The sequence below is a fragment of the Astyanax mexicanus genome, chromosome 7 (genome assembly GCF_023375975.1).
Source record: "Astyanax mexicanus isolate ESR-SI-001 chromosome 7, AstMex3_surface, whole genome shotgun sequence".
NCBI lineage: Eukaryota > Metazoa > Chordata > Actinopteri > Characiformes > Acestrorhamphidae > Astyanax > Astyanax mexicanus.
In genome coordinates this window covers 52314617-52329479 of record NC_064414.1, presented here as the reverse complement: position 1 = coordinate 52329479, position 14863 = coordinate 52314617, and the positions used below count along the sequence as shown (strand labels likewise).

Genomic DNA, 14863 nt, shown 5'->3' with positions numbered 1-14863 from the left:
TAGGGTTATTAATTTTAATTTAGGTTAAATGTTCTATAGCTGTATATAATATAAGACTGTAATACCGTTGTTGTTTTTGGCTGTTGACTGTTTTCAGAAGCGTTCCAGAGCACGGTGGAGCAGTTCGGACGTTTGGACATCGTCATTAATAATGCAGGAATCAATAATGAGAAGAACTGGGAGAAGACGATCGAGGTGAATCTGGTAGGTACAGATATATACAGTGTTTTGGGTTTGGGCTGTTTGTGTTTGTGTTGAATGTGTCCTGATCCACAGTTTACACAACTTACCCTGGATTACCTTACACCTACCTCCCGCCCCGGGGCTCGTAGGATGAGTAACTATCACACAGAGAACAGGACACGCCCACCGGCCTGTTTATCTCATGTTTCAGGCCTGAACACTGAATAAGAAGTGCTGTGGATTAGAGCTGCTCTGGGGTCAGGAGGGTTCTTAGAACATACATCACAAATCAGGAATTGAGTTTCAAGCAATGCATTGAAACAACTGACTGAAATGACCAAAACGTTTCTAAATGTAGATTAATCTGCTCACATTTCTCAAACACTCTACACTCTCAGCAAAAAATGGTCTATACAACTCTGAATAACTAACTAACGCCGTTACTTTTTTTCAGTAACGAGTAATCTAACTAATTACTCTGACTGTAACTATAACGCCGTTACCATTTCCGACACCCTGTTACTGCACGTTACTTTAGCCGATTTTTTTTTGTTTTAACTTTGCTTTGCCCTGGTTAACCCCTCCTCTTTCCGGTGAGCTTGAGCTTTTGGCCGCTGGGCCTGTAGGTTTATGTGGGTTGGCGTGATAAAGTGAGGCACAATTATGACGATTTGCGTGCTCTAATCAATTCAGTGATTGCCGTGGACAGGCCAAGTTCCGATTTAAGGACGTTAAGCTCTTTTTAGCTGCTCCGGTTTTTGTGGTGCTGCTGCCAGAACCCGACCTGACCCGAGGACCGACCCGAAATCGGGCTCCTGTTTTTATTTTATATAAAGCTCTGGTGTGATAATCACAAAGTTGCTAAGTAACCAATTATTATTGTTCACTAAAGTGAACGAAATAGCGAAAACTGAAAGTGAAAAAAACATTTGTGTTAACTGAATCTGATAAAAACGTTAATTAAATGGAAAAAAAACATAACTATCTCGAACTGTATTTTGTGTTTATAAAACTAACTAAAACGAACTGAAATTACTGATAGAATACCCTCGTTTTTGTGTTTAATTTATTTATAAGCGCTGTTGTACAGCGGAGTTGTACAGCGGGCGGTGTTGTGCCGAGCGCGCGGCACTCGTGGTCCGTGGCGTTTGTTCTTGTGTAAAGCGCTATCAGCAAAATACGACAGAAAACACTGAAAAACTGCAGAACTATGTATGGGATTACAATATCCGCGCCAGGCAGATGAAAGAGAAACAGAAGATACAGTGTGTGAGAACATTTACCTGTGAGTATCTCATACCAGAAATCTCTCTTTCTCTCTCTCTCTCTCTCTCTCTCTCTTTCTCTCTCACGTTTATTAGATTGATCTCTCTGATGAGATGTGTGAATAATACAAACCAGCAAGCCCACCCTAAAAACAAATTAAAACTTACTGAACAGAAAAAAGTAAAACAAAATAAAATTAAACTATAATAAAAATGAAAACTGTAATCACGTAGCTCTGGGCGCACGTGAACGCCTCCGCGTTTGACTTTCAGCACTGTGTGTAGCTGTTCTTAAAAATCATGTTAATTAAATAATAGTTCTATGCTTTTATGTTAGTGTTAATTAACATAATTCTGATCATATTTTGCTCATTCAATCAGCCCGAAAACAGACAGTTTATGGTTCAGGTTGAGTCGGGCTCGGGCAGAACGTGCACGGGCTCGGGCTGGGTCGGGTCGGATTTTTTGGGCCCGATCTAAGCTCTATTCTCTTTTGGTGAAGCTGTTATATTAATACCATTTTAACGAACATTAGATTGTTGTTTTTGTCTTTTATTTTGTTTTGTTTATATATACATATTTCCTTTGAGTGTGGCTTGGTTTGTTTAATTTCATCCCCAGACGCGTTTTTCAGTTTTTTCCGTTTTTTTCAGTATTACAAGTTTTAGTAATTTTCTTTGGTTGTGTGGAGAATTTCGTTTTATTTTTTTTGAAATTCGTTAGATTATATTTTTGTCAACATTTTGGGTTTATTTTCGTTTGTTATTTTTCTAATAATAATAGTTATTACATAATTTGAGGGTGAATAATAAAAGTAACGCAATAGTCACTTTTACTGGTAACTAGTTACTTTTATAGTGGAGTAACTCCGTTAGTAACTCAGTTTTGGAGAACTAACGAGTAACTATAACTAATTACTTTTTCAAAGTAACGTGCCCAACACTGGTCACTTGCCATTGCCTTTAAGAGCCAGGTGTGCTCTGTCTTTGGTGGATTGCTATTTTAATGGTGCAGCTACCTAAACATGTTTAACACCTCTCAGCAGAGGAGCTCAGCTTGTTCATTCTGTTTATTGTTGATGTAAATGTTGGCAATTAAGTTGGTTTGGAAAATTCAAACATATTTGCATTTAAACATTTAGTTAACATATTTTGAACACAGTTCTATTAGCAGGAAGTATTTGCATTTCACTATTTAGCCAAATATTTACATTTTTGTACTTCAAAATTTAGTCAAAGGTTGTGAATCCCAATAAAATGCTATCATAATTTCACTGATACCTATAAAATTTAAATGCTAGAAAAGCTGTTTAAATACTGCTGTTGGAGTTAAAAAAACATTTGGCTAAATCTTGGAAAGCAAATATATTTGGATAATAGAAATGTGTCAAAAAACATTTGATTAAATGTTGAAGTCCAAAACATTTGGCTAAATTTCAGCTAAATAATGGAGTCCACAAACATTTGACTAAATGTTGGAGTACACAACCTTGTGCTAAATTTAAGAATCCGAAAACCTTTGCTAAATGTTGGAGTCCAAAAACGTTTGACTAAATGTTGGAGTCCAAAAACTTACACTAAATGTTGGAGTCTAAAATGTTTGGCTAAATGAAAAAGCCTTAAATCATTTGACTAAATGTCAGAGTCCAAAAACATTTGACTAAATGTTGGAGTTCAAAACCTTTTGCTAAATATTGGAGTCCAAAAATGTTTGAATTAATGTTGGGGACCAAAACCTTTGACTAAATGATGGAGTCCAAAAACCTTTGCTATATGTTGGATTCCAAACCTTTTGCTAAATTTTGGAGTCCAAATATGTTGGACTAAATGATGGAGTCTAAAATGTTTGTCTAAATGTTAAAGCCTAAAATCATTTGACTAAATGTCAGAGTCCAAAACTTTTGGCTAAATTTAAGAGTGCAAATACCTTTGCTAAATGTTGGAGTCTAAAACATTTGGCTAAATACTAAAATTAAAATTCTTTCTGCTAATTTGTCCAGAATCTTTTGACAAAATGTTGGAATGAATGTTTGAACTTTCCAAACCAACTTTAAACCAACCTCTTTTTTTTTTTTTAAGAAGCGGTGGACATGTTCAGGTAGCTGCACCGTTTAAATAGCAATCTGCCAAAGTCAGAGCTCACCTGGCTCTTAAAGGAAATGATGAGCAAGTGACACACTGATTGGTTTATTTCACATTATGCCCAAAATTAACACACTCAGACACTCATGATTAATAAAGAGAGTCAGTACATGCCTATTGCACATTTCGAGCTGCACAATGTGTACTTTTCCCGTCATTATGATAGCAAAGGCACACTGACACGCCCTAAGTAAAGCTGCATGATGTACAGTTGTGAGATATTTCACAGTAAAAGAACAGATTACCTGAATAAAACACACACAGCACAGAGCAAACACTCGGCGCCAGAGGGGTCAGAGTCACTCTGGACTTTCGTTCGGGATCTGAATAAGAGAATATTATGGGATGGATATTTGGGTTGGCATGGCTCCAGGTCTTATCTGCTGAAAAGTCAACAGCATCACTGCGGCCGAACGCTCGTATCACAGTGCTGTTTTACCCACACTACGACATCAGCAGTGCTGAGTCCACTAATAAATGTGAGAATAAGCCGCTCTCACACTTCAGCTCAGCGCGATAGTGTAAAACAGGATGTGAAAGTGCTCTAGTGTGAGTAACAGCGTGATCTAGGACCGGGCGATGCTGCAAAAATAGAGTGTAAATATATTCAAGGAAATGAATAAACAGTATAGAAGTTTTCTGATGTTTTGAGACAAAACCGATTACAAAAGAGCATTTAAAAAGATAATAATTTAATTATAATTATTCTATATATTAATAGTTTCTCTGATTTTGCTATTTATAGATTTTTGTTTGAGTAAAATGTTGTTAACATTGTTGTTCTATTCTATAAACTACAGACATTTCTCAAAAAATCCAATTAAAAATATTGTCATTTAGAGCATTTATTTGCAGAAAATGAGAAATGGCTGAAATAACAAAAAAAGATGCAGAGCTTTCAGACCTCAAATAACGCAAAGAAAACAAGTTAATATCTTAAAGTTTTTCATAAAGTTCAGAAATCAATATTTGGTGGAATAACCCTGTTTTTTAATCACAGTTTTCATGCATCTTGGCATCATGTTCTCCTCCACCAGTCTTACACACTGCTTTTGGATAAATTCAAGTAGTTCAGTTTGGTGGTTTGATGGCTTGTGATCATCCATCTTCCTCTTAATTAAGTCCCAGAGGATTTCAATTTGTTAAATTTGGTAAAACAGAGCTGTATATTGTACTATATCTGTGTTTAATACTGTAATTATATGTACTGTGTGTGTTTATTACAGACGTCCGTCATTAAGGGAACATATCTGGCTCTGGATCATATGAGTAAAGAATATGGAAAGGAGGGAGGAGTCATCATCAATGTTTCATCCATGGCAGGTAAATATCCTAAATATGTTTTATTTATCTTTATTATATTGGTTGAGGTGTAAAAACAGTAATTTAGTTTGGGAGTTTGGGTGTAAAATGGTTTATTTTAAGGTATTCCAGTGATTCTACTGCTTTCACTCAGTGGTGATGATAGGAGCTTTTATTGGCATTGCATTGACAGACAGTGATCGTCTGGTTTTATTTAGTAAAACTATTAAAAATGATTAAGATTAAAAGGGGCATATGACTGTATATTACAGCTGCACAATATATAATAATACAGTCATATGAAAAGTTTGGGCGCCCCTTTTAATCTTAATCATTTTTAGTTGTAAATATTTGGGTTTGCAACAGCCGTTTCAGTTTGATATATCTAATAACTGATGGACACAGTAATATTTCAGGTTTATTGTACTAACAGAAAATGTGCAATATGCATTAAACCAAAATTTGACCGGTGCAAAAGTATGGGCACCCTTATCATTTTATTGATTTGAATACTCCTAACTATTTTTACTGACTTACTGAAGCACAAAATTGGTTTGGTAACCTCACTGAGCTTTGAACTTCATAGCCAGGTGTATCCAATCATGAGAAAAGGTATTTAAGGAGGCCAATTGCAAGTTGTTCTCCTATTTGAATCTCCTCTGAAGAGTGGCATCATGGGCTCATCAAAACAACTCTCAAATGATCTAAAAACTAAGATTGTTCAACATAGTTGTTCAGGGGAAGGATACAAAAAGTTGTCTCAGAGATTTAACCTGTCAGTTTCCACTGTGAGGAACATAGTAAGGAAATGGAAGACCACAGGGACAGTTCTTGTTAAGCCCAGAAGTGGCAGGCCAAGAAAAATATCAGAAAGGCAGAGAAGAAGAATGGTGAGAACAGTCAAGGACAATCCACAGACCACCTCCAAAGAGCTGCAGCATCATCTTGCCATTTCTGCAAGCACGCCACAAACAGAGTCGCCTGAGGAGTGCTTTTGCTTTTGCATACCCCAGGCGACTCTGTTTGTGGTGTGCTTGCAGAAATGGCTTCTTTCGCATCACTCTACCAGGAGGGAGGGGCAGTGTATTATTAGGAGTCTTGCCCAAGGACTCTTATTGGTGTATCACAGTACAGTAACCACATACAGGAAATTGAACCCCAGTCTCCCACATGATGTGGTAGCTCACTAGCAGGCAACGGTTTTATCCACTGCACCACACCAACCACCAAACATGCACAATAGTCACATCACAGATTGTTTAGATTACGTTCACACATAAAATCAGATTTTCTGACCAAATACGTATTTAGTTTAGGCTGTTCACACAATCTTTTTAATGTGATCCATATCTGACATGAGTCTGGACAGTTCGCACATAAACACATATACAACAGAGCAGTGCTTCACATTAAGTTTCACTTTAATTCTTCAACCAGAATCTCTACGAATGAGCTAGGAATCAGTTCAGGCTGCAGCTCAGCTTATTACCAAGAATTGGCTCTAGCTTGCTTTGACGCTGCAGCGGCAATATGACGCAGCATTTGGCCAATTTATTAGAAACACAGCGCAGCTTCTACAAGGCTAGAAATATCCTTCCGCATATTTATGTGGTCTGTTATTTCGTTTCTTCGTCACTGAAGCCCTTACTCACTACTGTTGTCCATTTTTCCGTCTACTCAAAAGCATTTCCAGCTGAACTCTGCGTCAAAATCGCATTACAGTGAATTATGTCTCAAATCAGAATTAAAATATCAGATTCACTGCCTTTTTTGTTGTGTACACAGCCACACAAATGACCAATTTGTGTCATATATGATGTAGAATATGAATTTGGGCAGATTTACCTTCTGTGTGAACAGGCTCAATGTCACTTGAGGCAATTTAAATTAAAAACATCATGCGTCAGCTTTTTCTGCTTGATACAACAGGAAAAAACACACTATTTCCCATTTTCTTGGACTTGTCCACCAGAGGCTGATCGATAAGCCTTAGTGAAAAAAACATTTGCATTTTTTTTTATTGTTTGAAGACTAAGCCATTTACATAAGCACAGAAGCAAATCTTTGAGCAATTGTGTGCTTTAAAAATTTATTCAAAGGGGGAGCCAAGGGAGCCTCGGTAAAGCAGACTAAGTCGCTGCCACTATGATAGGGAGAGCGCTTGTTCGAATACAGGTCATGCAGCTTGCCTTCAGCTGCCGGAGCCCCGAGAGAGCACAATTGGCCTTGCTCTTTCTGGGTGGGTACAGTAGATGGCGCTCTCGCTTTCCCCTCATCACTCCTAGGGTGATGTCGATCAGCACAAGGCTGCGTCTGTGAGCTGATGTATCAGAACTGAGTCGCTGCACTTTCCTCCGAGCGTTAGCGCTGTGATGCTGTAACTCGGTAATGCTGCATCAGCAGCAGTTCAAAAAGAGGCGGAGTCTGACTTCACATGTGTCGGAGGACCTGGGGTTGTGGCATCACTAGTGAAGATCAATTGGAAGAAAAACGGAAAAATGGAATAAAATACTTGAGATGATATTGATGAATGTGGTATGTTGATTTCTGGAAAAATGTAGTGTACTTTTTAAAAATATGGCAATATTTATCCCAGAAAAAACTATGATTTCTTTGGCTTTTCATACTTTTTAATCATTTAATTTTGCATACAGATACTTACAATAATTCTACATAATAAATTATAATCTCTTATAATCTGTCGCCAATATGCAAATAATGCCCAAATGCTAAATGCTATAAGGACTAAATCCAGCTGTATTTTGGATCTGCTTTGGTAAAAACGAGCAGTAGATTCTGTATCTAAACTGACCTTTTGTTAAGGTTGTGTTTCGAGAGAGGAATGCAGGAAGAAGCCACTTGAAAAGAGCTGACAGTGACGGACAGTAACGGACATGTAGAAAACTAATTTCTCTTAAAATAGAAGAAGAACATCTTCAGCTCAGATACGACAGTGTGTTAATTATGAGACTGGAGACAGATGGAGACAGATGAACAGATGGAGGAGAGTAATACAGTGTGACGCTGCAGACGTGGAGATTGCTTAAAGGGGCTGTACAGTTGTTTTGGTCATTAGTGAGATTTAGCCTGACTCATATGTTTGCTCAGTCTGGTGACGCCTAGGCAAGTTAAACACACTTACAGTCCCATTAAATACCACTGAGATACCGACTGTAGTACAAACTTACAGTCCTAGAAATCCACACTTATAATTCTATGATCTCTACTAATCTCTGTGGTGGTCTTATGAGGTGCTGAGCTTTGAAGAACAGGGTGAAAGGAGGATAAGAAAGGATAGAAAATCATTTCAGAGGATTTTAGATCATAAATAATTAATTCATGTCAGATAATTTGTGTTTTTTGGAGTCTGACCTCACTAATTCTGTTCTCTAAAGGCTTATCTATGTAGAGTTGCAAGAAAAAGTATGTGAACAATATTCTGAGATGAATTATAGACATTTAAGTGGATTTCTGGCTGAATTCAGATCGTAAATCATTAATTCATGTCAGATAATTTGTGTATTCTGTTTTCTAAAGGGTGATCTATATATTTTACGCCTCATTAAACCAGTTCTAGCCTCCGTGTTTTGATCTCTGAACACGTATTTGCATCATAGATTGCTCCCAGATGACAATTATTTTAGCATTTGATTTATTGTTGAAGCGGTTGCATCGCCTGAGCTATATACTAATATTTATATAAGCTTTCTTACACACTTACAGCCTATTAAATATGGCTGTGAGACAGGCATTAAATATATAGCTGAGTGGATCAGATACAGCAGTGCTGCTGGAGTTTTTAAACACGTTAGTACCACTGCTGTATTGAGGATAGACTACCAATCAGAAATCAAAATTCAAGCATTCCGCATCTCTAATAATCTCTGTGGTGGTTCTATGAGGTCCTGAGCAGTGGAAAACAGGGTGAAAGGAAGATAAGAAAGGATAAAATCAATATTCTGAGATGAATAATATACATTTAAGTGGTTTCCTGGGTGAATTTAGATCGTAAATCATTATTTTAAGTCAGATAATTTGTGTATTCTGTTTTCTAAAGGGTGATCTATATATTTTACGTCTCATTAAACCAGTTCTAGCCTCCGTGTTTTGATCTCTGAACACGTATTTGCATCATAGATTGCTCCCAGATGACAATTATTTTAGCATTTGATTTATTGTTGAAGCGGTTGCATCGCCTGAGCTATATACTAATATTTATTTTAAGTTTTCTTACACATTTATAGCTGTAATATAGGCATTAAATATGGATGAGTGGATCAGATACAGCAGTGCTGCTGGAGTTTTTAAACAGCAGTGGTTTGGTTAGTACTACTGCTGGACTGAAAATAGTCCACCAACTAGAAATATAGAGCATTCTGGAGCTCTAATAATCTCTGTGGTGGTTCTATGAGGTCCTGAGCATGGAAAAACAGGGTGAAAGGAGGATAAGAAAGGGTTAAACAATATTTTAAGATGAATTACAGACATTTAAGTGGATTTCTGGCTGAGTTTAGATCGTAAATCATTAATTCATGTCAGATAATTTGTGTATTCTGTTTCTAAAGGGTGATCTATATATTTTACGCCTCATTAAACCAGTTCTAGCCTCCGTGTTTTGATCTCTGAACACGTATTTGCATCATAGATTGCTCCCAGATGACAATTATTTTAGCATTTGATTTATTGTTGAAGCGGTTGCATCGCCTGAGCTATATACTAATATTTATATGAGCTTTCTGGGTCAGCTCTTCAGCTCTGCTGATATTGTATACGCATGTTCTTTATCTATCTGTGCTTCCAAGAAGAACTGGCTGAGGAAACAATAGACCAGTCAATTCCAATCGCCCGTCAGACTCGCGTCAGAAAGAAATATCTCCCGGCTTTCGAGTTCAGCGTTCACCTGGCAGGAGGAGCTCTCTGGAGCTCGTAAATCAGGAATGAAGGCAGATGATGGCTCAGGCTTTTGTTGTGTCAGTGAAATGTGAGAGGCTTTGGTATTATGGCTCTATTGTTCTGCTGGGCTGTAATGGAGTTTGTATGCAGTAGATCGCTTTTCCTGAGTGCATATTAATGCTTAATATGAAGTGTGTGTGTGTGTGTGTGTGTCTGTGTGTGTCTATGTGTGTGTTTGTGTAATAATAATAGTAGTCATAAGCAGCAGACGATGAATAATGGATGTAACTTTATTTTCCTGCGCTGTTGTTAATCCCCCGGCGCTCTGAGCTCTGCTGGAAAAGCTCCATGTAGGTCTCTGGAACATGAAATTTAAACAAAGCTTGAACTTCTGCCCAGGAATAGAGCAGAGGATTTAACCCTCTAGAAGAACCTTTAGTGCAGAACCTGAATGTTTGCAGGCCGAGCATGAGTATAAAAGAAATTGAGGTCAACTGATATATGGCTATATGTTCACACTGCAGGTGAAAGTGGTTTAAATCCAATTTCCTCAGCAAATCAATGATTATTTCAGGATGTTCAAACATACAGCTCTAGAAAAAAAATGAAGCGATCACCTCAGTTTCTGAATCAGTTTCTCTGATTTTGCTACTTATAGGTTTATGTTTGAGTAAAATGAACATTGTTGTTTTATTCTATAAACTACAGACAACATTTCTCCCAAATTCCAAATAAAAATATTGTCAATTAAAGCATTTATTTACAGAAAATGAGAAAGGGCTGAAATAACAAAAAAGATGCAGAGCTTTCTCCTCCACCAGTCTTACACACTGCTTTTGGATAACTTCATGCCTTTACTCCTGGTGCAAAAAATCATGCAGGATAGCTTGGTTTGATAGCTTGTGATCATCCATCTTCCTCTTGATTTTACCAAATTGAAAACCTCTAGAATATAATCAAGAGGAAGATGGATGATCACAAGCCATCAAACCAAACTGAACTGCTTGAATTATTTTTGCACCAGGAGTAAAGCAGCATAAAGTTATCCAAAAGCAGTGTGTAAGACTGGTGGAGGAGAACATGATGTCAAGATGCATGAAAAAAAAACTGTGATTAAAAACCACCAGGGTTATTCCACCAAATATTGATTTCTGAACTCTTAAAACTTTATGAATATGAACTTGTTTTATTTGCATTATTTGAGGTCTGAAAGCTCTGAATCTTTTCTTTTTTTGTTATTTCAGACATTTCTCACATTTTTCTTTTTTTTTTTTGCAAATAAATTCTCTAAATGACAATATTTTTATTAGGAATTTGGGAGAAATGTTGTCTGTAGTTTATAGAATAAAACAACAATGTTCATTTTACTCAAACATAAACCTATAAATAGCAAAATCAGAGAAACTGATACAGAAACTGAAGTGGTCTCTTCATTTTTTCCAGAGCTGTGTATACAGTATATGGGAATGCATTGCTCATAAACATTCTATGCATGAATTCACTTCTAAAGCAGCAGCAGCAGCAGCAGCAGTAAATGTAATGTACCAAATCTGAACGAACAGCTGAATTGAAAACACTCTCGTAGTCGAGGCCTGACTTGTGGGAATTGAATTTTATTGGACAGCTGTGAGATGCAGACCTCACGTACTGTATATAAACAGAGCATAGTTCAGTGGAGGTAGAGAGGAGGAAGTTCTCTCAGTTCAGTTCATTCAGTCCGTTCTCTCTTTCTTTATTCAGCGTCGTTACGAGAAGCGAGGCTTCGGTTACTGTACGTCGGCGCGGTCAGACTGCCGCGCTCTGGGGTGGTACATCACGATTCTGAGTAAAAGAAGAAGAAGAAGTGTGTGTAAAGGGTGTGTAATTGTGTGTAAATGTGTGTGTGTGTATGTGTGTCCTGTCCACATGTTTGCCCCTGGCTCCTCTACGCTGTTTAATTTCCCCTGAGTTTTGTGTATACACACACACACACACACACAAACACTCGAGGCTCGTAAACATGGCCTCGCTGAGACTCGCTGAGCCCGGGGTCTGCGCAGACGGACGGACGGACTTAACCAAAACACCACGCTGCTCTAAACACGCTGCAGACAGGTTCCAACAAGAGCAGGCAGAGACGGCCTTCAGACGGTCCTGCAGAGATACGCCAGCCTGTGTCCTTAATCTGTACTCTGAAGAAACTGGGTGATAGGCAACAGCTTTGTTGCTGCTATGTACACACACTCACACACACACACACTATGTACACACACTCATACATACACACACAACCACTCTCTCTCTCTCTCTGCATTCCTGTGTCATAACTACACTGACAGTACAATACTGAGCTGATGTATGGTATGTGCAGAGTGGTATTTCTGTAAGATCAAGGCTCAGCTTGTGTTTAGAAGGTTATGTTTTTCTGCTCGAACTCCTCAATCCATCTAAACTCGACAGCACCGGCATGCATGCGGGTCCATCACTACTCCAGCTTTCAACTCTTTAGGAGACGTGTTTAAAGAGGAGATTGTAAGAAATTCAGGTTTAAAAATAGGTACAGGTATAGGTATCTATCACATGTCTTAAAGTCTCATTCTATCGTTTTTAAATTCATTTTAAAATGTGTAATTGTGGCCTCTAATATGAATAAATGCCACGAAAAAAAACAAAAAAAGCGCTCATCTGTTTCTGTTTAGCCCTGCTTTAGTTCATTGACTTACTGGTTTTGGCTCCTTCTCATTAATATTCATACAGGCAAATATGTCACCTCTGATTGGCTAACAGCACTGCAGCAGAGAACGCCTACCTGCCTTCCCCTCCAATCGCCCATCCCCAACCCACAGTCAATTTTACAGCTCTAAAACTCAAAGGACAAAATGTTTTCAGAGATACTTTAGCCTTAGTTATAAAGATACAGCACTGAGTTCTAGATAAAGTTAACCCTTAAACTTCGATTTTATTTTATTAGCTACTGCAGACAGTGGAGATTTAGAAGGAGTTTTATATGCAGCATCATAGACAACTCAGAGAGACCTATAGTATTTCACAAAAAAACAAGAAAAAGTGCATTTTTAGTGGAAGGAGAGCTTTAGTTCTAATAAATGAGTAAGGTAATTTATTTATTTATTCATATATTTTTATTGGTTTTATGTTTATTGTGTTATATTATGTCTGAGGCTAATTGTATGTGATTGTACTTGTCTATGTTGGCCTGACTACTACAAAATATCACACTTAAAAAATATATATATAATATAATAATATATATATATAATCTGGTGCACCTTATGTGTGAATTCTACCAGTCAGGTATTAAAGAGCAGTAAAGCCACTCTACTGAAGTGCAGAGTTGTAAGGGTGAGTTTTCAGTGAAGTTTCTCCAGCACTAAGGCTGGGTGCAGCAGCATTAGCATTAGCTGCTAACCACAGTATATTGGATTGTAGTCTGTGTGTTTGCTATGTTAAAACAAGCTACGTGGGAAGAACCGCTAGCTAATAGCACCTTGGGTTACTGAAACACTCAGGGTTTGACATTAACATCCCACTAGCACTGAGGTTAGCAGCTAATGCTAAAGCTAATGCTGCTGCACCCAGCCTTAGTGCTGGAGAAACTTCCCTGAAAACTTAACATTAGACAAAATTCTGGAAATCTAAGCTTACTGCAAATAAACAGAAGTGCTTTACTCTCCCAAATAAACAGTTTTTAGAAGAGAAATTTGTGTAGATTAATAAATAGTGCTTGTTTGAGAGTTTAAGAATTGCAGTTTTGTTTATTTAGGCCCTTCTCCCGGCTTCCCCATTAGAGGAAAAACATGGCGACACCCTTGCTCACTTCAATGTAGGCATCCTAACTAGTGTCCCTTAATGAGTCTTATAATCTGGTGCTCCTTATATAAGAAAATAGACCAGAAAATAGACATTCATTGATTGTGCGCCTTTTTAGAGGCAAATGCTAATGCTGCTGCACCCAGCCTTAGTGCTGGAGAAACTTCCCTGAAAACTTTACATTAGACCAAATTCTGGAAATCTAAGCTTATTGTAAATAAGCCGAAGCGATTTACTCACCCAAATAAACAGTTTTCAGGAAAGAAATCCAGCGCTCCTTTACCTTTAAAAGAAATTATTTTTATTTTTAAAGAATTACAGTTTTATTTACTTAGGCGCTTCCCCCAGCTTCCCCATTAGAAGGGAATCATGGTGACACTCTTGCTCACTTCGATTTAGGCATATTTATTTTCTTCATATTTATTATCATCTTTGAGGCCTTTATATAATGTGGTGCGCCTTATAGTCCGAAAAATACGGTAAAGTTTAATTCTAGATACTGAATAATTCATAGTAGATGCAGATGTAGTGCATAATGTGTTTATTGTTTCATTTTACCAATAAATAAAACAATGCTTGTTCAGGACATGAATACAGCTGTTTTCCACCGCCTGCACCGCCGGCTCTATAAACTCACAGTCTTCTCCTGCAGCCAGCTTTAGTGCAGCGCTCTGATTCTTGCTGCACTTACGCAACACTGCTCCGGTGCTCTCCTCTGGAGACGCGTCTTTGCGGGATTACCTCATTGTTTGGTTTATTACAAGCTAACCGCAAAATTAACGTGGAGCTTTCAGCTCGAGCCAAAGCTGGAACATCTGTGACGGAGGTAAACACAGCCGAACAGAGGCTTCCATTGTGCGAGTGAATGATTCTGCTGGAGTCTCGACAACATTGTGTTTAGGTTCATTCATCCAGAACACACAAGAAGCTGCTTAATTGTGAACGCCGTCTTTGCACATCTGCCGGCGGTAATTGAGGGCTTGCTGAAGGTTGTAAAGTTGTTTATCATGTCAAAGCCTTGAGGTTTGAGGTAATGGATGCTGTGCACAACAGTCATAACGTGATAAACTGGTACAATACAAAACACAGCGCGAACAGATAGCTGATATTTATTATATATAGTCCGGTGGTGAGCAGGCAGATCAAACTCTTGGGGGGAAAAAACTGCATTTCAGGATTAAATGAAGCCGTAAAAGTATAATAAGTACAATAAATGTAAGTGTAAGCGCTGTGAAAGTGAAGCGTATTAGCTGGGGAAATGATCCTTGGCTC

At 38.0% G+C, this 14863-nt stretch overlaps 1 protein-coding gene across 2 annotated transcripts in view; it reads left to right on the top strand.

Annotated features, from left to right (window-relative positions):
* Nucleotides 1-14863, top strand: part of hpgd (15-hydroxyprostaglandin dehydrogenase) — a 34390-nt gene that overhangs the window by 6372 nt on the left and 13155 nt on the right. For both annotated transcript variants that reach the window (XM_022684547.2, XM_049481410.1), the window contains exons 3-4: nucleotides 98-204; nucleotides 4816-4912. In XM_022684547.2, coding sequence (XP_022540268.1) covers nucleotides 98-204; nucleotides 4816-4912 — 204 coding nt within the window. The remainder of the gene's footprint in view (nucleotides 1-97; nucleotides 205-4815; nucleotides 4913-14863) is intronic.